At 39.0% G+C, this 21,766-nt stretch overlaps 1 protein-coding gene across 1 annotated transcript in view; it reads right to left on the bottom strand.

Moving 5' to 3' along the window:
* Window positions 1–856: 856 nt before the first annotated feature.
* FRS2 (fibroblast growth factor receptor substrate 2) overlaps window positions 857–21,766 on the bottom strand; it is a 98,361-nt gene continuing 77,451 nt past the window's right edge. The window contains exons 7-10 of the mRNA XM_090042514.1: window positions 21,005–21,191; window positions 16,319–16,477; window positions 15,351–15,514; window positions 857–11,181 (exon numbers count right to left, since the gene is read on the bottom strand). Coding sequence (XP_089898640.1) covers window positions 10,231–11,181; window positions 15,351–15,514; window positions 16,319–16,477; window positions 21,005–21,191 — 1,461 coding nt within the window. The 3' untranslated portion in view covers window positions 857–10,230. The remainder of the gene's footprint in view (window positions 11,182–15,350; window positions 15,515–16,318; window positions 16,478–21,004; window positions 21,192–21,766) is intronic.

Genomic DNA, 21,766 nt, shown 5'->3' with positions numbered 1-21,766 from the left:
CTCTCTTCCGGTACTTCACAATGGATAATTTCTTGAGAACCTTCTCTATGATCTTTCCAGGTACAGAGGTCAGGTGGAATGGTCTCTAGTTCCCCAGATCCTCTTCCTTCCCCTTAAAGATGGGCACTATATTTGCCCTTTTCCAGTCATCAGGGACCTTGCTTCACCACCACAAGTTTTCCAAAAGGATTGCCAGTGGCTCTGAATTTACCTCAGCCAATTCCTCCTGTACCCTGGGTGGATCCCAACCGGCCCTATTGACTTGAAAACACTTAACTTCTCTAAGTATTCTCAAACCTGGTCTGCCATTACTTTCAGCTATTTGTCTCCTTCCACATTGCTGTCAGCTGCATTCACCAGCTGGTGGTTGCCCTATTTGGGCAAAATAAAGGCATTAAATACTTCAGCCTCCTCTGCATCATCTGTGACTAGATTGTGTTCCACCTTCTGTCAGGCACCTGTGGAATCTCTCAGCTTCCTCTTACTTTTGAGATACCTATAGAATCCCTTTCTTTGCCTTATGTCCCTTGCCAGCTGCATCTCAAATTGTGCCTTGGCCTTCCTAATTTACTTCTTGCATGCCCACGGGGAGTTAAATCTTTCTGTATATTAGGAAGGTGAAAGGACTGAACACCACTATGAAAAAGATTAATAGATTTGGAAATTACATCTGGTGCTATTAAGGCCTGGTTATTTTATAGGCAATAGGATGCAGAAAATGAGTGACTATGGATGGCTAATATAGGTGATAGCATGCCAGAGACTGGAACAGCTTTTGGTCTCTCTCCTTCCCTCAGCCCCCAAAGGCAAAACAGTAATATTAATAAAACATTGTAAGTCCCACCTCATGTTATAAGTAATCCATACACTCATATAATGTAAAATCAATATTTTATTGCCATGCTACAATTTAAAAAAAAATGAAGTTGGCACTGATGAAGGGGACACTGTTGTCAATATTAACATTATACATTTTTTTAAATGAACATTTGGTAAGCGCTCAATAATGAAAATGCAAACCAAAGATTAAATTAAATTCTAATATGTCGATTTGGACCAGGATAAAAATACATTATTTCTGCATAGTACGGTATCACTTTTTGTGGAAAAAAATGGAATGTTTGTATAACAAATCCAGCAGGGCAAAGTTCATGGAAATTTCATAAACAATTTGGCAATGGTACTCCCACTGTTTAGACTTTTTATAGAAAGAAATAAAAATCTAGAAAGCTACCTTTATACAAAGTTGTTATATTTATGCCTTTAAGTAGGAAAACAACATTTTATAATGCAAATTAGGACACACAATAATCTTACAATATCATACAATGTAATGACAATAAAAACACAGAACATAGGATTTTGGCCTGTATAGAAATGTATATTTCTGCATTTAATAAATGCATTTGTGGCACACTGGTGCTTATTGTACTACGACTACCAGTCAGCTTTCATACTAGAAGTGTATTCAGTTGTACTGTAATTGCAAATCTGTAGCTTAGTTTAGGATAGACAATGGTTCAGAAAAAATAGCCATAGGTTACGTTACAATGGAATGGAGATGTTACATGCAAGAAACAGCAACATGCTGGCTGGCTGGGGGACACAGTTGCGGGATAGCATGTAATACTATTTTCATTTTCAAACCAGAAGCATTACCTATACATTCAGTCATTAAGTACCCAAGCCTTAAAAATGAAAACATCAGTGTTCAAGATTTGGCAAATTTCAGGGAAAATACAAAGTTAGTACCAAATATATAAAATGTGAGTGCATGTCTACATACACATATATTCCAATGCAAGAACTGCATTAATGTGGAATTAAGGTGGTTGATGTCCATTCCTAAATAACACAAACATTAAAATATGGGTGCAATCCTGAACCGTTTCTTTAGAATCACTTCCTCTTTCATACATAATAGTTCCAGCAATATACACACAAGTATAACTAAGAAAGCAAAATTCACATAGTAATCTAAACTCTGAACACAACTAATAGGAATTTTTGTTTTTCAGTACATGTAGTTAAATATATTTATATTTTTTACATTATTTTTAGACCATTTCTGAAGAACTTGACCAACCAGGTCCTCTAGTGTAGCACAACCATTTTGCCAGCAAAATCTCATCTTGCACCTGATCCAAATGGCCACAGGTACTTTCCCTTGGCTTCAGTGACACTGGACTGGGCCCAAGCCAAGCACATTCAGCTCTTGGAAGATTGCCCCAGTAGAAAAGGTGTCTATTAACAGACAGATTCCAACCACATAACCCCATCTCTCCTGCCAACAAAGTATGCAACTGGAATGAAAGAGGACATATCCCTTCTGTGGCTATGGGCCCTCTGGGTTGTTTGCAGATGGTGTGGGAAACGCGTCTGCAAAATAGCCATGTACACAGTGGCCTCCAGATCAGAAAGTGGAGGGGTGAGCTTCATGGCACCTTGGTATGCTGGCTTCTTAACTAAAGCAGAGGATCTGGCTCTACTTCTTCAGCATTTTTTCTATCGTGGTAGGACTCAGACATGAACAGGGTTGGGGCCTCATTGTGTTAGGTGCTTTACAAACAAATAGGAAGACAGTCCTTGCCTGGAAGGGCTCACAACCTAATTCTTAATTATATTTTTACATTATCTCCTTTGTATTTACACATTTGCTACATAAAATAGAATTACACCAAGGTAATGGATATATCAGAACACTTTGTCACAATATATGTATATTACCATACTAAATAATTACTAAAACCGCAATAAAAATTTCAAAATGCCCTTTGTAAATATATAAAAATATAAAAATGTGACATCTATTTAATGAATTTTGTAAGGTAAATTACTTACCGCAGATGTTATATTTCCACCTACACATTTCCACACAAAATACTGCGTTAATCTGGAGTAAGTAGTGCGTTAGGATAATATCCTAACAAGACTGATAAAACTCTTCACTTATACCTTAAAACCTAATATTACAAGAAATAGAAATATGCAACTCTTACCAGGTATAGTTCCTATGTGAATTTGATTTCTTATCCACTTTACGTGTTCAGTACCTGAAAGAGGAAGTAATTTCTAAAGAATGTAAATGAACTTTAACTCATGATTTGTCTTTTGTGTTTTTTTAATATGTATTACACAGGAATGGACATCAGTAACCTTAACTCCTATTAACGCAGTTTTTTGTGCTGGAATTTCATCTTTTTTTGGAGTGTAAATGAAGAATTTAACATGAGCACAGCTTAAAATAAGTTCAATGAAATATTTTTATCAAGTAAATACTGTCAAATGTGAATGATTGAATTACTACCTGATAGAAAAAAATATTTAAATGCCAAAAATATCCAAATAGCCAACCAAGAGAATCAAACTTTTATTGGCCTCATCTAGCAGAAGGGAAATTTTCTATAAAGACGACTTTAAAATCCACTCCCAGTTCCCAGAGAATTTTCTCATGTTTCTATGAAACCATAAATAAAGTTAGTACAGTGGAGAAATGAAGTTTTATCATAGATTTCATCCTATGTGAAGTGGGCAACACTGTTGGGAACAGAATTCCAAGTGTGATACAATATTATACATTTTTTTAACGTACACCTTCTTGAAATGAAAGATGACAAAGGCATCTGCTCTGCATTGCTACCACCCTCATTCTAGGTAGGCAGGAATATTCTGGACCTTATCTTCTGGAAGGGTACACTGTTATTAACTCTAGCCAAATTAGTTACTGACATATTAGTTACTGACAATTAGTTATGCCCATGGGCTACGGACAGAAGTTACACAAACTGGACTAAGTGATCAGAAACTGGTTTCAACTTGTAACAGAAGAGAATCCCAATGCGCATAAACAAGTTTTCAAAATGACTGAAACTGGTTTAAGATAAACCTGGTTGAATGTAGTATCAGACTCAACTGTTTTGGGTCAACTGGTTTATGAAACTTCTGTCCTAGACCCCTTTCTGGTTCAAGTTAAATCACAGTCCCACAGCATCCCATCATACTTTGCAGCCCTAGTCTGGGCTGTGCTGTCTGCTTGAGAAAGCAGGGCTGGCCCTGCCCCTCTGCTCCCTACCTGGAGCAGTGAGGGCTGGCTGACAGGCAGGGAGGTGTGCTGGTGCTGCATTTCCTGAATCAAAGGTAAATGTTTGTTCACTTCTATTTCAATTTAATCTGTGCAGTTTAGACTAACATGCAAAGATTGAATTGATTCAACTTTGGGCTTTTTCACCGTCTGTACTTAGTCATGAAATGTAACTGAATTTAACTGAATCAAGTATGGGTGCCTCCCATTTCTTTCAGTATGGGCCTGGATCAAGGGCAGGCAAGTATTTTGGATAGCAGGCTGTTTAACAAATTTTGGTGAACTGTCGAGGGCCACATGGGTAGCCCCGCCTCTTGCCATCTTGGGACTGGAAGTACCATCCCTACCTCTTGCCACCATAAGTCCCTCCCTTCCACCCTCTCCCCCTAAAAATACTTCTTTTTTCAGGGGGAGAAGGGGATTGCCATCTTAGAACCAGGGAAAAAACCCCCAAATCGTGTACTAAAAGTCAAACACCTACTATAACATATTTTAATTTTATTACAAAAAATATTTTTGTCATGATTTGTGTTTGCGTAGTGTATACAGCGGTGGTTGCATAACTCAAAATACATTCTTAGTCTTGTATATTGTGTGTGTGCGTGTGGTGGCGGGGTGTCAAAGGGTGTGGGTGTGTGATGTGAGGGGGGGGGTCAGGGGATCCCCCCTTCCCACTCCCCTCATGGCACAGCAGCAGCAGGCAAGGGCACTCCAGGCACTCGTGCCTAGCAAGGCAGAGCTCTGGCCAGTGCTGCACATTGGGATGAGAAGTGCAGCCCCTGCCTGGCAGTCTCTATTGCCCATGCACTCCACCACACACATGCAGGAGAGCCCCATGCGCTGCACCCAGCTGCCTTCCCCAACGCCTGGGGAATGCGCCTGGGGCTTCCCTCCCATGCTGCGCAGCCCCAGAGGAAAAGGGAGCCGGTTTCAGTGTGGGGGGGCTTCCCTCCCATGCTGTATGAGTGCAGGGGCTGTGCATGTGAGATGGGAAGTGTGGGTAATAAAGACTGCAGGGCTGTGCCCCTTGCTGTGATGTGCAGTGCTGGCCACAGCTGTGCCCCACCGGGTACCAGCGCCCCTGCCTGCTCCTGCCACTGCCTGTCAGGGCTGTGCACCATGGGAGAAGTGTGGGAGGGTCACCACAACCCTTCCGCTTCCTTACACCCATATGCTGCGCACCTAAGCTCCGCCCTGCTGCCACTCTCCTGGGTGCAGGCTCCATGTTGCCAGCCCCAGCTCCACACTCTGCCACCCCCGCCTGCTGCCTGGAGCAACCCAGAGGCAGGGGAAGCAGAACAGGTCCTTGGGAACTGCAGCAGCAGCAGCAGGAGCCCCAGTCAGAAACTGCCTGCTGGCAGGGCTGGGCCCTTCCACCCACGAGGGTGGGAGTGGGGTGTAATAGGGTATGTTTGGGTGTGTGTACACATGGGCGCCTTGCTCACACCCTTGTGGGAGGAAGGGCTGGGTGAGGCACAATTTGTTGGTGGGTGTCACAGATGAATGAAAGTGCCTGGCAGGCTGGATTTGGCCTGCAGGCCATATTTTGCCCTTCGCTGGTCTCGATTGTAAATAAAGGTCTCAGTCTGGTTTTGTAAAGGGTAAAGAAATTTCTAAAAAAGTAGGGAAAGTGAAATAAGCCCTTAGAGAGAAGGGTGCAAGACTCAGAGAATGTTACACATGCTGCTGTAATGAGGGGATAGAGATAGAAAAATGAAAAACAGAAGTAACTACTGTATCGATAAACAAATGACAAATTGTTATGATGTGACTTACATTTGCATGTTTCTGTAGATATTTAAAAAACTGGCAAAACACTTAGAAATTATCTCTTACAGTAACATGGATAGTAACATCATTATAACTGATGCAAACTCCTGGGAGGCAGGAGTTTGTATCAGTTATAATGATGTTATAGATGTCTCCTTCCCCTTCTAAAGCAGTTAAAAAATACATTTGTCCATAGCCACAAAGTGACCCTGTTTTAACATCTTGTCCTGGACTTTGTATAGTATAACTGTGGTCCTGCCTTAAGGAATTCCATGTTTTTTTCATTGCAATAAATTGCATGTCTTTTCAAAAATTGAAATGCATTGATATCCCATTGTTTTGGCAGAATTTTAAAAGTTGATGGTGCAAAATGTAAATATTTTGAGGCCTGATACTACACTTCTGAAGCTCCTGGAAGTCCAGCAGTCATCCCCCACTTGGTTTAAATGAGAACAAGACTAGAAAATGGGATTATTGTGTAACACTTAAACCAGTGCCTAAAATATACCTAATTTAAGATATCTTGAAGTTTTATATTTCAAGTTTTCCCCACCTTTTTGCCTTTAATGAAATGAAGGGGAAACAGAAGAATATTATAACATTTTTCTGAAATTTCATTTTTAAAGACTATTAAAAGGAATCTGAGAATTTTTTAGAAAAAAGTAGACCTCTTCAGTATATGGTATCAGTTTATATGTGTTTTCTTCATGTAATGCATTCCATCTCCGCTAACTGCTTTTTCAGTGCAATCTTAATTATGCGGTCTTAGCCTATGCTTTATCACATGTTTTATACACTACAAATAACAAATGACTATAGCACACACTCAAAAATTACTATAATATATAGACACACACTGCAACTTTCACTACTTATGGCACCGGAGCAATTTAGATTTTAAGGCTTTACCCTGTCAGACTGGCTTAAAAGGTCAGGGATTGGTTGCATACTATGCATAACCAGCAGAATTAAAGGAAATGTTGCTACTTTTTAGCAAAGAGTGTTTCCCTCTCCATTCCCTTCCCCCAATAGATTTCATGTATATTATGCCAGTTAATGTCCACAAAGTAATTGTTACACATTTGTTGCTTCTCACTTTATAAACTTATGGATCAAAGTAAACATGCTCTGAAATGCGGTCAACAAATTTTGGCTAAAAAAAGAACCCCCGGACCTGCAGACAGTGATTTAACATCACAACTTTAAGGAGACTAAACTAAGTTGCAAATAACTGCCAAGTCTCCAATGGTAAAGTGCACTGCAGCTACTTCTAGCTCAACAGAGAGAGGATGAGGAAATGAAAAAAATGCCAATGAAAGCCATATGTCCAAGGACTACCCAATTCTTTTTCCAGCTTAAATAAAGAAGAGAAGTATTGCCATCTTGGACAACAGAAGATATGTGGTGATATCTGGAAAACAATGAGGATCAGCTGGAGCCTGAACATCATGGTTAACATTTTTAATACTAAAATATACTGTGTACTGAAGAAACTTTCCCCTTAAATTCAGCCTGATGTATTTTTTTTATTCGCAATATTAAAAGAGTTGCCTACATCAAGTATTTAAGGAGTCAATCTTGTCGTGTCTCTCTCTTCCCACAACCTAAAAAAAATCATGAGACTGGCTTAAAAATCATGAGATTTTAAAAAGAGTTCTGTTTCTTTGCATTTTGGATATTAACATTCTAGGACTCACATTTTCAAGTTTTTCTTTGAAACCCTAAGGTTTAACATTTTTCCATTAGAAATGAAAGCTAAGATTCTGATGTATCCACAATTCTAAGAGCTAAAGCTTTAAGAATATACGTACCAAACATTATAAAACTCAAAATGTCAAGTGTTGGCAAAATTTGTTCCAAAAATGTATAGTAGATCTTAAGCAGGAAGGGCCATCTACTAGATAAGATACTGTATATGGACTGAGGAGATGTAGGTTCAGTTCCTGGCTCAACCACACCAGGTGATTCATGATCCGTCTTGAGCCTTAGTTCCTCATCTATATGTTGGAAATAGTACTTCCCTACCTCACAGGCATGATACAAAGCCAAAATGCGTTAGTGGTTGGGAGACATTAATTTTATGATGAGGACAAAACAGCAGGTTAAATATATCAGCTTGTTAATGCTTGAAAATATTGCTGAAGTCTGGCCTAGCTGACAAATGAAAGAAAATTCATTGGTCTGATCATGGTTTCTAGTTCACATCACCAGTACACAACAGATTATTCCTTCTTCAGAAAAAACCCAGGATTAGCATGCAACATGGGGTACTACAAATCAGGATGGAGATGCAACGGTCAAGTTGTGTGAAGGAAGTCTTTACTACCTCATAGCTGCTGCACAATGTCTAGCTCTAGTTAGTCCCTCATCTCTTTGAGCACCAAATTTATGAAATAAACTTGCTACAACACACATGCATAGACTAAGGAGAAGTTTCTTGATCTCAGTAACATTTTTGTTTGTTTTTTAAAACAATCATTGCAAATAAGATTCCCTTCTCTCACAACTGCAAAAGGTACCAGTTGCATATCTGGATGCGTTTCAGTGTTAAGTTTGTAAAGTTTGAACATCCTGCAAAATAAATTAGGCAGACATCATCCCTTATTGCATTGAATAGAAAACATTTCAGGTGATGGCGCTGTTGCTACTATCATTACAGAAGGAAAATTTAAACGGAAACAGGAATGCTTTCTGCATAATTTAGCAACAAATAATGTTTCAAATGAAGGCTAGATTCATATTGCATGAAGACTCCTGAACTTTCCTAAATCCCAATGCCTTTTCTTATACATGATTTTCTCTCACACAGTTCAAGAATATTTTTACATTACACCAGTTCATACAAACAATGGTTTCCTTCGCAATCACAGGCTTATTAAGCTTACTGTGTTCTGCTGCCAGTCCTGTGCTGCACTTGTTGTACCTATTAGCATATTAATATTCAGTGTAAAAAAGGGGATTGGTTAAGGGTGTACCATTTTACTACCTGTAACAAAGCAGTAATTTTGCTGCTGTAATTTTACTACCTTAACAGAGCAGCAATTAAGTCCCTAATGCAATTGAATTAGCCAACTGCAAAAAGGAAAAATTAGTATTGCCCATAGATAATATTACCTCCAGGGAGTTTTCTATAAATTGTAAGTGATTTTCTCTAAAACCAAGCAAGTATGCTACTGTCTCTAGATGCACATTGCTAGAAGGTAATATTTGCTATATAAAATTACCAAGTCTAGTACCCTTCCTCCCATGGTGAGCTACATCCAATGCTTCAGAGGAAGACAATAAATGAACAATATACCTTTCCAGTTGTGCAATAATGCATGCTGCTGGAGAGTTAGGATGTTCCTGCCAGACAAAACGAACGCAGAACATTAAAACACTGGACAAAAGCAGTTCTGTAAGTATCTAATACACCTTAAAGAGTTTCTCTTTGTCAATGAGTAGAGTAGACTAAGACAAACACACAAACAACCCTGAACAATAATTAAAGCTATATACAGAACTTTAACTTTTCTTAAATAAAAGACATTAAAGGACAAGACACAACAGGCATCCCAAATGCTAAGGGAAGGCGAGCAGAACTGAGATACTACAAAAAGAGCTTTAATATTCAACCAACCTGTGAATTCCTTCACAAACCTCTGGTGAAATGAAAATTTTAAGACTGTACAGGAAGCTTGATTCTGTTACCTGGATACCTTTTTCTAGTGGAACAGCCTAAGACTGGTTTCAGATGCAATGACAGCTCTGACAAAGCGAGCATCACAGACCCCTCAAATGTTACAGAATTTAAAACACACCTTTGGACATCTGAAGCTTTTTTGTCCACAGGGTTTCAGAAAAATGAACTGACAGATACCCAAGAAGGTATAGTGTTCATATCCTTTAAGATGATACAAAATATTCTGCATAAATCAAGCTGACTGAACAAGGAATTACTTATTTCATACTGGAGGCCACATGAATGAAGAGAGAACATACAAATATTTACCTTGAAAGATTAGGCTTACCTGCTAAATGCACATATCAAGAGGTTTTATAAACTGTTATAAATGCCATTTAATGACTACAGGCACAGGGCCAGAATAGTGATCAATTCAAAACTGGCATGTCACTCCAACTCTAATCAGTTAAAGAGGCACTGTGAAAGGTGGCAGTGCTGCTATGCAGCAATTGCTACTACTGTAGAATGAAATAGTGTTATTTAATGAATACTTGCTCTACATTAATTCCCTTTAGTTAAACAAGCACATGAGTATTCAGAAAAAAATCTATTAGTCTATAAAAGGCGTTAGTGTTAAGAAATGCAAATAAAGTACTTGCATCTTCAATTTTATAAACTTCACAAAAGGTGCAAATGATTTAAACACTTCCCAGGCTCACATAGGCAGGTCAGTACTGTTATGTCTAGTTTTCCTAGAAGTACCATCATCTCGTGGCAGTGCTTTTTGCAAGCTTGACATAGCAGCAGTTCTTTCAATGTCTATCACAGCATACAGCTCTGTGCGCCTGGTTGGAGTTTGTGGAAGTGGAGTGGTAGGAGTTTTTGGAGTCTGAGGGTTGTCAGAGTCACTACCACCTTCCAAGTCAACCTGTATGTAATTGAGCTGCCTGTGTTCTAAGCTTGGACGTCTAATATCAAAGTTAAAGACCGTTGGCGTACAGTCCCGACGTCGTGTTAATTCTATTTTATGAGCACTTGCTGGCACTGTTACATTCTCTGTATTTACATAGTTATGCATGGGATCTAGATTATTGTGGTAGCCATTCAAAGATGGAGTCTTTGGTCCTAAATTATCATCATCTTCTCTACTTAGCTTGCGAGCTTCCCAAACAGGAGGCAAAGATGGCAAGTTTTCATAGTTTAGTAATGCAGTTCTCCTTTGAGCAGAGTTGTTGATATTCTGGGTATCTGAGGTACTTGTTGATGTCAGGCGACCTCTCCTGAGCCCTGAGGCACTAGGGATTGATAACCTATTTATATTTTCATAAACCAGTTTGTTACCAGAGGATGTTTCTCTGCGTTCGTCACTGTCGTACCCAGTGTCCCATTCAGTGTTGTTTGAACTGCTACCACTAACTTGGTCTCTCCCAAGTTGCTCCAGTTTTTCTCTCTCCATTAACTGTCTTTGAACAGGAGTTGGTCCCAAAACAAATTTGACTCCTTCAGGCTCCAGAAGAACCTGAGCATCTCTTTCATCGCTACAATTTGGATCTTCTCTTGACGTGCTTGTTTCAGTATTAGAAAGCTTTGATTCCAGTGGAGCATGCACACTTGATCTGTTTTTTCTTTCATCTTGTACACCAGTAGTGTTGACATACGTGTGCACCTGCAAAGGACAAATTCAAAGGTTAATTACCTTTATTTATTTGTTTGCCTGTTTTAATTTTTTAACAGGTTCTATTCCTTAAAGGCTCTTGACTTCTTATTCTTGGGGGTCAGAGAACAGCAGATTTCCAATAAGGACAAGTGTTTATGAGGAAATGAGTTATGAACATAGATGTCCTACCTGGCAGATTGTGCTGACTGCACAACTTTTGCTTAAGGATTTTTTTTTATGGTTTGCTGCAGGTGCCCAAAATAGGTTATAAGAATCCTTTGTATATCATAAATTATTAATAACTTTGTTTCTATGCTCGATTTGAGCCATTCCACACGTGTGTGGCAGGATGCATGATTTTGGAATGGGGGATCAGATCCCAATTTCATCCTACTTGCCAATGCAATCATAATCCTAGGCTCCCCCTGCACCAGCAAGTGGAAAGTCAGGTGCCCAGCAATCAGCTGATTATCAACTAGCTCCAGGACAGCATCTAGGTTCAATCAGCTCACAGTCAGCTGGCTCAGGAGCACAGTGGAACTCCAATTAGTCCCAGTATAGTTTCTGCTGGCTGACAATCAGCTGAGGGATGGCTGATTGAGACCACACCAGGGGTGGTTGGAGACCCTGGTGCAGTCCTAATCCTGCTACACATTTAATTTAAGATGCAATGGAAACCCACCACAAGCATCACACATTTTGCGTAATATTTTTGTGGCTGGTTTCCTTTTTTGTACTGCTGGAACACACTGGAGAATTTGTTCCACAATAGAAACTGCACCTTCCCTCAAAGAATTTTCAGTTTAATAATAAGAGATTACACTGGTATGTTAAAATACTTGGTTCAGACTTAAAAAGGACATAAACGTCAGTAACAAAGGTACTTTGGGAGACACAAATCTGATCTCTTTTCTTAGACCAACTAAAATAATTGGCAAAATTCTTCTTTGTAAGCTTTCGGGTACAAACACCCTTCATCAGGCTGAGGAAGCATCTGCAGTTGGCCTGTGCTCTTCCTTGGATGGAATAGAATAAAAGCCAGAGGCCAGTGAAAATGCAAATTGAGATAGGCAACAGGTGAGAAACAGGTGGCGGAGGGGATAGAAGGGGAATGCAGACCTGGTGCTAAGAATATAGCTGGTAAATACTAGAGAGGTTACCTGGGGTAACAGATGTTAGGCAAGTTAATGCATCATAAATCCAATATCTATATCTAGTCCATTTTTTTGTATCCAGTAGGTGATGAAATGAAGGTCATAGGCTCGTCAACAAAAGGTGTTTTGTAAACTCCCTCTAACGATTAGAACAGAGATGGGAGAGAGAGTGGTTTTCTTGTGATAAATGTGTTCCCACAGGTAATTGGGTATTTTTGTCTTTGACAGATTTATAGTGCACATTCATTCTGGTACACAGTTGTTGCTTGGTTTTGCCTACATATTTTCCATCAGGGCAATTAGTGCACTGGAATGAGATGTATTACATTTCTGGAGGTGCAGGTATAAAATCCAGGAATGGTGATGGTTCTGTTGTGGGGTGTAGTTATTGTAGGGGTGGTGGATATATGTTGGCTTTACATTTCTTATCATGGCATGGTCTGGATACATTTGGTGCGTTTTGGGCTGTAAGTAGTTTGCTTCTGGTGGTGAGGTTGGCAAGGTTCAGTTCTTGTTTAAAGGCTAGGATGGGTGGCTCTAGGAAGTTCTCTTTAAGAATTGGGTCTTCTTCTAGTATGGCTTGCAATTGTTTGAGGATTTTCCACATAGATTTCAGGAAGGGATGATATGTCATAACTAGTGGTGTGTGATTCACGGGTGTTTTCTTTCTGTACTGCAGCAATTCTTCACGTGGTATCTGGGTGGCTCTTTCAAAAGTGCACTCTCTCTCTCTCTCTCTCTGGAGGAATGTCCGTGTTTAGTGAAAGCCCTTTTGAGATTTGTGAGGCAACGATCACGGATGTTCTCCTCAGTGCAAATTCAGTGGTATCAGATGGCTTGGTTGTCTATTACAGCTTTCTTGGTGTGTTTAGAGCGACTGCTGGTTCTATGCATCTATGTATGTTGGTACATAGGTTTCTTGTATATGGTAGGCATTTACAAAACATTCCTACCCCCCACCCCCATTTGTCATCCATTGACTGCTTCAATTTGCATTTTCACTGATGGGCATTCTCGCACACTGGCTTCTGGTTTCTATTCTGTTCCATCCAGGAAGAGCATAGACCAACTGCAGACACTTCCTCAACCTGACGAAGGCTATTTGTATTTGAAAACTTGCAAAGAAGAATTTTTTGAACTATTTTAGTTGATCTAATAAAAGATATCTGATTTACCCAAAGAACTTTGCCTGCCAGAGTTCTTTACTGATATACAAAAGGGAATTTGAAAAATCACACCTGCACTAGTTAGATAAGGGACTGCAAACCAAAATTAGCTGTGCGGTCCTGCATTACTCGTATAGCACCCACTCACAAAAGAGTGTCCTTGACCATGGAATGGAAAGGAGTTTGACAGAGCCAAGCAGAAATGGTCCTGGCCAGCCTAGAAGTGGGGGGTACTTTTGGTGAAAGGGCACAATATCAACATAAAAGTAATCACCCTGAAGGATGAAAACACCAATCTTTCACACTTTAGAAATGATAGTGGTGAATATTACCAACTTAAGCATGAGGCTATGGATAAAGGAGCTGAGCTTTAAGTCAAAGATGTGCTGCTATCTCTCATTCCTTTTTGGAATCTAAGCAATAACTGTTGCTTTGAAATGTAGCTTCAATTCAACTTTTTCCCCTTGAGTGAAGACAAACTTTCTGTATTATCCCAAGAGCTAATAGAGAGACATCTTATCACTTCAGGGATCCCTTGAGAAAAACTCACATCCCTCCAACATAGAAAGAATTGTGTCCATGTAACCACAGTTGTCTTTCAAGCTGAAGAGGTCTCCCTGTCAGGCTCTTCTTGGAACTGAAGCTGCAAATATGCTGCAAAGTACTAGTGCAAACAATTCGCAAGTGTCGCAGGTGATTCTTTGTCCTGGACATCACCAGAGCAGCCTCTATGGAACCAGAAGTCAGTGCTGCATCTTCAATACTAATGCACTGCCAAGCTCTATCATCAGGATCTTCACAGGACTGTGCAAAGTCTGGGAACAGGTAGGATGGGCAAGTGGTGAAAGCTGAAGGCTGGCAAAGCCTCAGGATGGGGACCTTTCTTTGGAACAGTCTTAAGGTTTGTGCTTAACACAGGAAGAGGAAAATTGCTCCCTCAACAGGAAGTGGTGTCTTACAAGGTTTTGCACCCTTGAAGCTGAGGCTAATTCTGTGGACTTTCCTGAGGAGGCAGACCTGGAGATCCTGGCCTCATGCTCCTTACTAGAACAGGCATTGGGATGCACTTAATATGCCCATCCCTTGAAGGCACAGCTCCACTGCAACATGGTCACTGTCTAAATCCTAGAGACTTGGGAGGCACCACAGTGATGGACAAGAAATAGGAGGGAAAAAAACACACTGAGAAGAGGGAAAAGGAAAAATCACAAAGATGTGATATAACAGAGAAGGCATAGCATCACACAGTTGAAGCCCCATGTGGCATGGGCTAAAGTAAACCCAAGGTCTTCAAGAGATGAGGAAAAATTAGACAGTTCCAAAAAAAAAAAAAAAAAGGTGCGTGTGTGTAAGGGTTGTGGTGATGAAAACCTGGTTAGGGTAAAAATGTAACAGCTAAATTGACAATAGTGGGCTTTTCATAAGGCTGTAAACCAAATGCTAACTACAGAAAGTTCCATCTTGGGGCAAGGCAATTGAGAGAAACTGAGAAGTTTGGAAGCATGTTTAAGTCCTTTAGGCACTCAGTGTGGTACAGAAAGAGATGCCAGGCACATGTGCTGTACAGGTACTGCTATAGCCAAAAGTCTTAGCTGAAGTGTAAGGTGCCTGGGCACTCAAAGGACAAGTTTTTTGTCCCAGAGATGCATCCTACAATAGTAACAGCTTAAGACGGTACCACTTACTGCATTCTAAGATAGCACAACATATGCAGATTATGTATGGATCAGAAAGACATCTTTCACCCATGAAGAAAGAATCAGGAAAATTAAGCGCAAATATGAATTTAGAGGATTAGTATATGAGAAGTAAAACTGATGGTGGACCCAAAATGTTTGAAATAAAAACATGTACTTACTTGTTCCTCTGCTACAAGCAATGGATGTGTTGATTCTTCACCTACTGAGGGGAGCCGTGCACTTCCTACAGAAGGATGTCTGCTGGAAGGGTGTGAAGAAGCATCTCCAAAGGAGGGATGTCTGGGATATCCATTAGGTAAACTTTGTGCATTGAAACTGGGAGCTGTTTTAAAAAAAAAAGATACGTCAGAAAGATGGTACTCACAGTAACTCCATGTGCATTAATGAGATGTCTTCTTTTCTCTTTCTAAAGTGCTTTGTACACTGAAAGTTATCAAAATATGTAAATTAACAAATTCTGAACATTTATAAGACCAGGCATCTGCTTGAGGCACCACTCAACTTTAATGGACCCACTATTTACTTGTGAACAAAATGATTACAAGCAATTTTTCATTCCCACCAAAAGATAAAGAGAAGTAGCATCACTGATTTAAAAAAGGGAGATGCAATTAGAATCAACATGTATTTTCTTAACTTCATTGCAAGCTGTACCATTTGCGCAGGACAGAGAGAGAGGCACCACACAATGCAAATGTAACAAAAATGCCATTAACAAGGAATTTTCAAAATTACCTTGAATTGTTTGCCATCATATTTATTATAAAGGTTTATCTGAACGAAATGCAAAAGATGTATCAAATTCCAAGCTAAACGTATGATAGGCAAAGTATTGCCTAAAATTATTTCATGAGAGGGAAAAAAACAAAAACAAAACAAGTCAACTGTTTTTTCCAGAAGATTTTAAATCTTTCCTTTCCACACTGCCAAACTGTTGCAATTTTCTAGATAACATAGGGATGTCACAAGATATTTTTATGATATCTCTAAATACAAAAGCATCTACTTTTGAGCATTATATACTTTTAACCAGTTAGCAGCATGCACACAGACATCCAAATCAAATTTTAAAAGTTAGATGCTGTTACATTCAGAAGTTGTACTCTTATAGAAGAACCATGCTTACTGGTGGGTGTTCGAGGGGTTCTTGGAGCTTCCAACTCAGTTTGATGATAATTTCTTTCTACTACTGGTTCTTCTACTACGTTTATACTATTATTCTGCATGATTTCTTGCAGCATATTAAATAGATCTTCTGCACGAGCACACTTAAAGGCAAAGATTCCTATAAACAAAACAAAAACATTTTAAACCCTTTTGTGAAAACAATCGTTTTGGAAAATTAGTACATAAAACCCACAACAACTGAGCAGGACTCTCCTTAATGAATACCTGTTAAAGGAATAAATGTGTTAAAGAAATTTTTTGTGCACCAATCAAAACATACAAAAATACAGTTATCACCTTTTAAATGTATACCTAATAACTGAGTAAATTTCCAATATACCAAATGGTAGATTGGGGGGGGGGGGGTTGGGGGAGTGGGAGTGGTCTAAAGAAAACAAATTGTTAAAATTTAAGGGTGCTAAAACAAAGGGAAAGGCATATGTCATGAAACAGCAATGTCTAACTGAATCCTGATAAGAAGTCGACCTGTTATAACAATACAACTTTGGTATTTCAAGGTTATATCTTATCAGTTTTTTTAATCAAGTTATCATGAAAATGCCTGCACAATAGGAAAGAAGGGTTTTGACACAGGGTACTACCCAGGTTTTTAAAGAAGGTTAAGAAGAAGGGCTAGAAGACAGGTTGTGTGAAATAGACAGCAACAAACCAATTTTTCAGTCTTAGGGATAGACACAAAATACAAAGTTGGCATCAATACCTATATTTTACTTGAGCATTGTGCCACTTTGCCTTTGAACAGCAGAGGGAGCCCAACTTACCATCACCAGCAAAGAGACAACCAGTGAAGTCGCAGCTTTGGGTTATTCTTCCATTGAAAGCATTAAGTTAAAGTTGATATTCTTGTTAAAAGAAGTGTGTGTATGTGCTTTTGCTCTTTAAAATAACTGGGTTACTTCTAAAAATGCTCTTTATTTACAACTACCTATATGTTAATACAGTCCTGAAGTGTAATTATGTTCACATATTATTTAGGCAACTAGTTATAAGTGAAGTTCATTTTCTGAATGCCACTGAAGAGTTGCAGATCAAAAGTATGGTTGCAGCTTATAGACTGTATTATACTCTCTGCAGTCTAACAGTTCTTCTGTGAAAATTCATACAGAGAACCTTAAAACATTTTGCCACCTGAATTATAAATGCTTAAGAAAACTTAAGTGTGTTCTTGAGAAATCCAGTTTGCTTTTCTTTCATCAAAATAAAAATGCTCTACTCCCAAACTAAAACTTATTCCAAATACAAACACTTAAGTTGAATACACAGTGAAAAGGGAACCAAAGTCAAGACTTTGCTCCATCAATTTCTCAAATGCTTTCAAACTAAAATCATACCATCTGTGATTAGGCCAAACAATCAAAAGCAAATGTTCACCATTCAAACCTTTCCCCTGCCCCAAATTCTCTTCTCCAAGATAAGTTAACTAAATAGCCAAAGTTTGTCCATGATTATTTTTATAACCAGCACAGAAACCATCCTAGTTTTGAAATACCTTTGAATTCAGAGGGACAAAGAATCTGACTATACCATCTTTGATTTTAGGAAATGGGGGAAAAGATAGGAGACAGTACTTCGGACAATATCCCCTAATGTCTAACATAAACAGATTAAGTTTCTTTAGGTGCAGTGCTGTACAGAAAAGAGACAGCATAGAACAAATATTTTCTGTCCCCCCCACTTCCATTTTCCAGATATTCCCTGCCTCTTATATTAAGTAAGGAACGTAAAAAGCAGTTGCTGTTGGATACACTGCAGGCTTAATAACTCGCCTTCAAACTGTAATTTTTGCAGATGCACAGTTAGACAGATACACTTTAGGAAAATGCTTTAGTGCTGGTCATTCACCAAAGGAAAAATAACCTTGAAATCAGTACTTCCAGCTGAATTTCATCAGTATCTTAATACAATTTTAAAAATATTAAGGAAAAAAACTGAACAAGCAAAATCATTTTTAAAACTATGACTTCGTTAAAAGAAGGCCTATTCATTTCCCCCTAGAATTCTTATTTTTCAACAAAGGAAGAATACAGCATGGAGCACACAGTAACATTTACAAAAAAAATAAGTCCTTAATTACTATTTATATGCATGTATACTTTTAGTGCCAGCCAACCTGGTTAATAATGACCACCAAACTAACTATAGGGGAGCTGAATTTAAATGACTGAAAGCCATTCCCCAAAATGCTTTAAATTATATAAGAGCTTTTTTATATTTAAAACTTTTAACTTCTAGAAATATGTTCAGTGCTTACATTTGTTAGGTTGCAAATTTTAAAAACACACGGTAAACAAATTACTTATTAATTTCCAAAAAACAAACAAAAACCCCCAAAATAACCTTAGCTTTTCTTTATTTATCTTTTTAATTGTTCATTTCTCTCAATTCTTACTATGAAGACCAAATTGAAGGTAAATCAGTTTGTCTTCTGTGAGGGTCAGATTTGCTCTCAGGTTCTTACCATGGCAGTGTTTAGGGTGCACAAGCTGAAGAAAAATACTTGTTCAAAACAATGATTCTCGTCTCTGTACATTGGAGGTACATTGTACAAATATACTATTTACACATTATCAATATCAATCACAAAAAAGTGAATACACACAGATCAGCAAGGTCAAAAATACAGTACAAGATGAACAATGGACAACTCCAATTACTTCTACGTTAAAAAAACAACACTTTTTAAAATCAATTAACATGTCAAGCCAGATCCTTCGCCCTAGTCTGGCAGCTTCAGCTGTACTGAAGGGGGAGCTCACATCTCTTGAAAGAGTGGGTGCATTTGTGTGTGTGCTTTACTGTGGAGCAGATTAACTCTGCAGTAAAGCATCATACTTTATACATACAGTGGTATTAGGGCACAGTAAACTAATTACCTCCGCCATAAGATACTACTGTTGGGGAAGTACCGTCTTATGGTAGAATACTTTACTGTGTCAAAATGCACACATAGATGCTGATCAGGGCTGTAAACTGCACATTGTCAGCCCAGCAAGCAGGGGACTTGTGCTGCCCTGGCTCAAATTGCTGCTGTCCCAGGAACATGTGTTGACACTGCACCTGGGAGCAGTTTACTCCAGAGTTTATTGTGACACATTAATTGCATGTGTAGATGTACCCAATGTAAGCCCATTTCTTGCATCCCTGCTCTAGAGGGATGCACATGGGTAGGGAAAGGCAGGAGGGAGCAGGGGCAGGAAGAAAAACCAAGGAACAACACAGTACTTTGCCTAGGCCTTGGCCAGTGTTGGTGTCCCTATAGTGCTGTGGTTTTCAATCTTTTTTAGGCTCTCAGCACCCTTCCTTAACACCTTTGAATTGAGCAGCATTCTATTTCAATAACTAATTTATTTACTGCAGCACTTATCTCCTGGCACAGGGGTGCACATGGGGTGGGAGGAAGGAGCAAGTACGTAGCTCCTCACAAAGCAGCAGGGCAGGGACAATCATGTGCTTACCTCCTTGTTCTGGAGGCCAGCATGAATAAGCCTGCACTTAGCTCCTCACACATGGGAGGGGGGAGGAGAGAGCATTTAGCTCCTAACACAGGAGCTAGCAGAAACAAGCATCAGCTTACCTCCTTGCACTGGAGCTAGGCAGAGAGGAGCCTAAATTTACCTGGCATACAGGCTGGGCACAGAAGAGCGAGAACTTAATCTCCTTGCACCCTGCGGCACCCTCAAAAACAGATTTTGCAGCAACCCTATTGAGAACCACTACCACAGTGACTGGTGCAGTGAATGTAATTTAGAACCATCCATAGATCCTTTCACAGAAAGCTAATTTGACCCTGCCAAATCAGCTCAGGATTTGGAGAATGTTAAGGTAGCCAGAGCTGTCTTTTGATTTCAGCTGCATGGAGAATTAATTCAGTGAAGCCAAAATCTAAGTTCTTTCAATTTAAAATGTGATGATATAATGGAATATATGTCGCTGGTGTTTGACTTTTATTTTAAAAAGTAAAAAAAAAGAAGGTATTTGTAGTGCCTGGTGAGGGGAGGAGGGAAATGAACATTTTAAATATCATGCTTAAAATGAGTACCTGATTATACAAACACTTAGATCTGTTCTTTCTTTTTCCATTTACCTGTCTTCATAACAGTTGTATGATTTAGTGATTGAATTCAATAATAAAGTCATTTTTGTTAGTTCTTAGATGTTTGGTATGGCTTCTGAGACCTCCATGTCACAAGTTTTCTCCTCCAAAACAGCAAAATTCCAGGCCACCACTCCAGAGAGTCAGGAGAGCTGGACAGATCCCTCAAAAGGACTCATCAAAAAAGTTTCTAAATTTACGAGTGGTCAACATATGTAAACCTAAAGTACCTCAAATCTGACTACTCCAGGAACCAGAAGTTTCCCAGTGTCCTCATTTTACATATGGGAGACAATCTGTTATGAGGCAACTAAATATACTCACTTAAAGTGTAGCCATTTACCAGAACTTCTTATAAAGGGCATTTGCTTTTTCCACACATACCCATTGTGCCCCACCCCAAGAATCTACACCCGTGGTTCAAAGAAAACAAACCAAATCCCACAGAAATTATTTTACAGTCCTGCTCTTAGGAAGGCAAACCTGAGCAAGCCAAATTTAATTTGCTTTTCCCATCTACAGTATACATACCTTGTCCAGTCTGACATCGTCGACCACTTTCAAAAGAAAAGAGATTTGAATCATAGCCATAGCGACGGAGACAGAGGTAGTGCCATTTTACAGAGTCACGTTTACGGGTGTATAAAATTAGTTCTGTATCTGTAAGTTCCATTATGCCAGAACCCAGTTCGTTACCATCATCATCCACATTAATGACCTATAAAAAAAAAGTTTTTGATTACCTATACTAATATCTTCTGGCGTTATTATTCTTATACCACATTTCTTAGCATTTTAGAAAACAAAACATGTTCATAAGAGCAAGTCAAAAAGTCCTGATTCCCTAGAAGATTATTTTCCCCCTTAAAATAACCCAAGAAGTACGTGTTTAAAAGCCATGGAAGCCAGGGGAGGATGAAGCCCTTCTTTAACTTGACTGACAAGAGAAATTTGAGTTTAAAATGGTCTATCTAATAAATCAGGACTGCATCTGTAATATACATAACTTAAATAAATAAATACTACTTAACTCTCTCCCCTTCTATCACTGTATCCTTTGGGGATCCCTCTTTATCCCCAGTGTAACTTGGGCACTGTCAACATTTATTTCCCTAGAACAGCATTTCTCACACTTTTTAGACTTAAGGTACTCCACATTAGACTTAAAGCACTCCTTGGAATATGACAGCTCTCACTTTTCACTCTTTTTTTTTACTGAAGTAATAGAGCAATTCTTCTGTTGCTCTGTTACTCAGAAAGACCAAAACAGGTCAGAATGTTTTTAAGCATTAT

The sequence above is a fragment of the Crocodylus siamensis genome, chromosome 4 (assembly GCF_052110815.1).
Source record: "Crocodylus siamensis isolate JL-2025a chromosome 4, ASM5211081v1, whole genome shotgun sequence".
Classification (NCBI taxonomy): Eukaryota; Metazoa; Chordata; order Crocodylia; family Crocodylidae; genus Crocodylus; species Crocodylus siamensis.
This window is presented reverse-complemented; position numbering and strand designations above follow the sequence as displayed.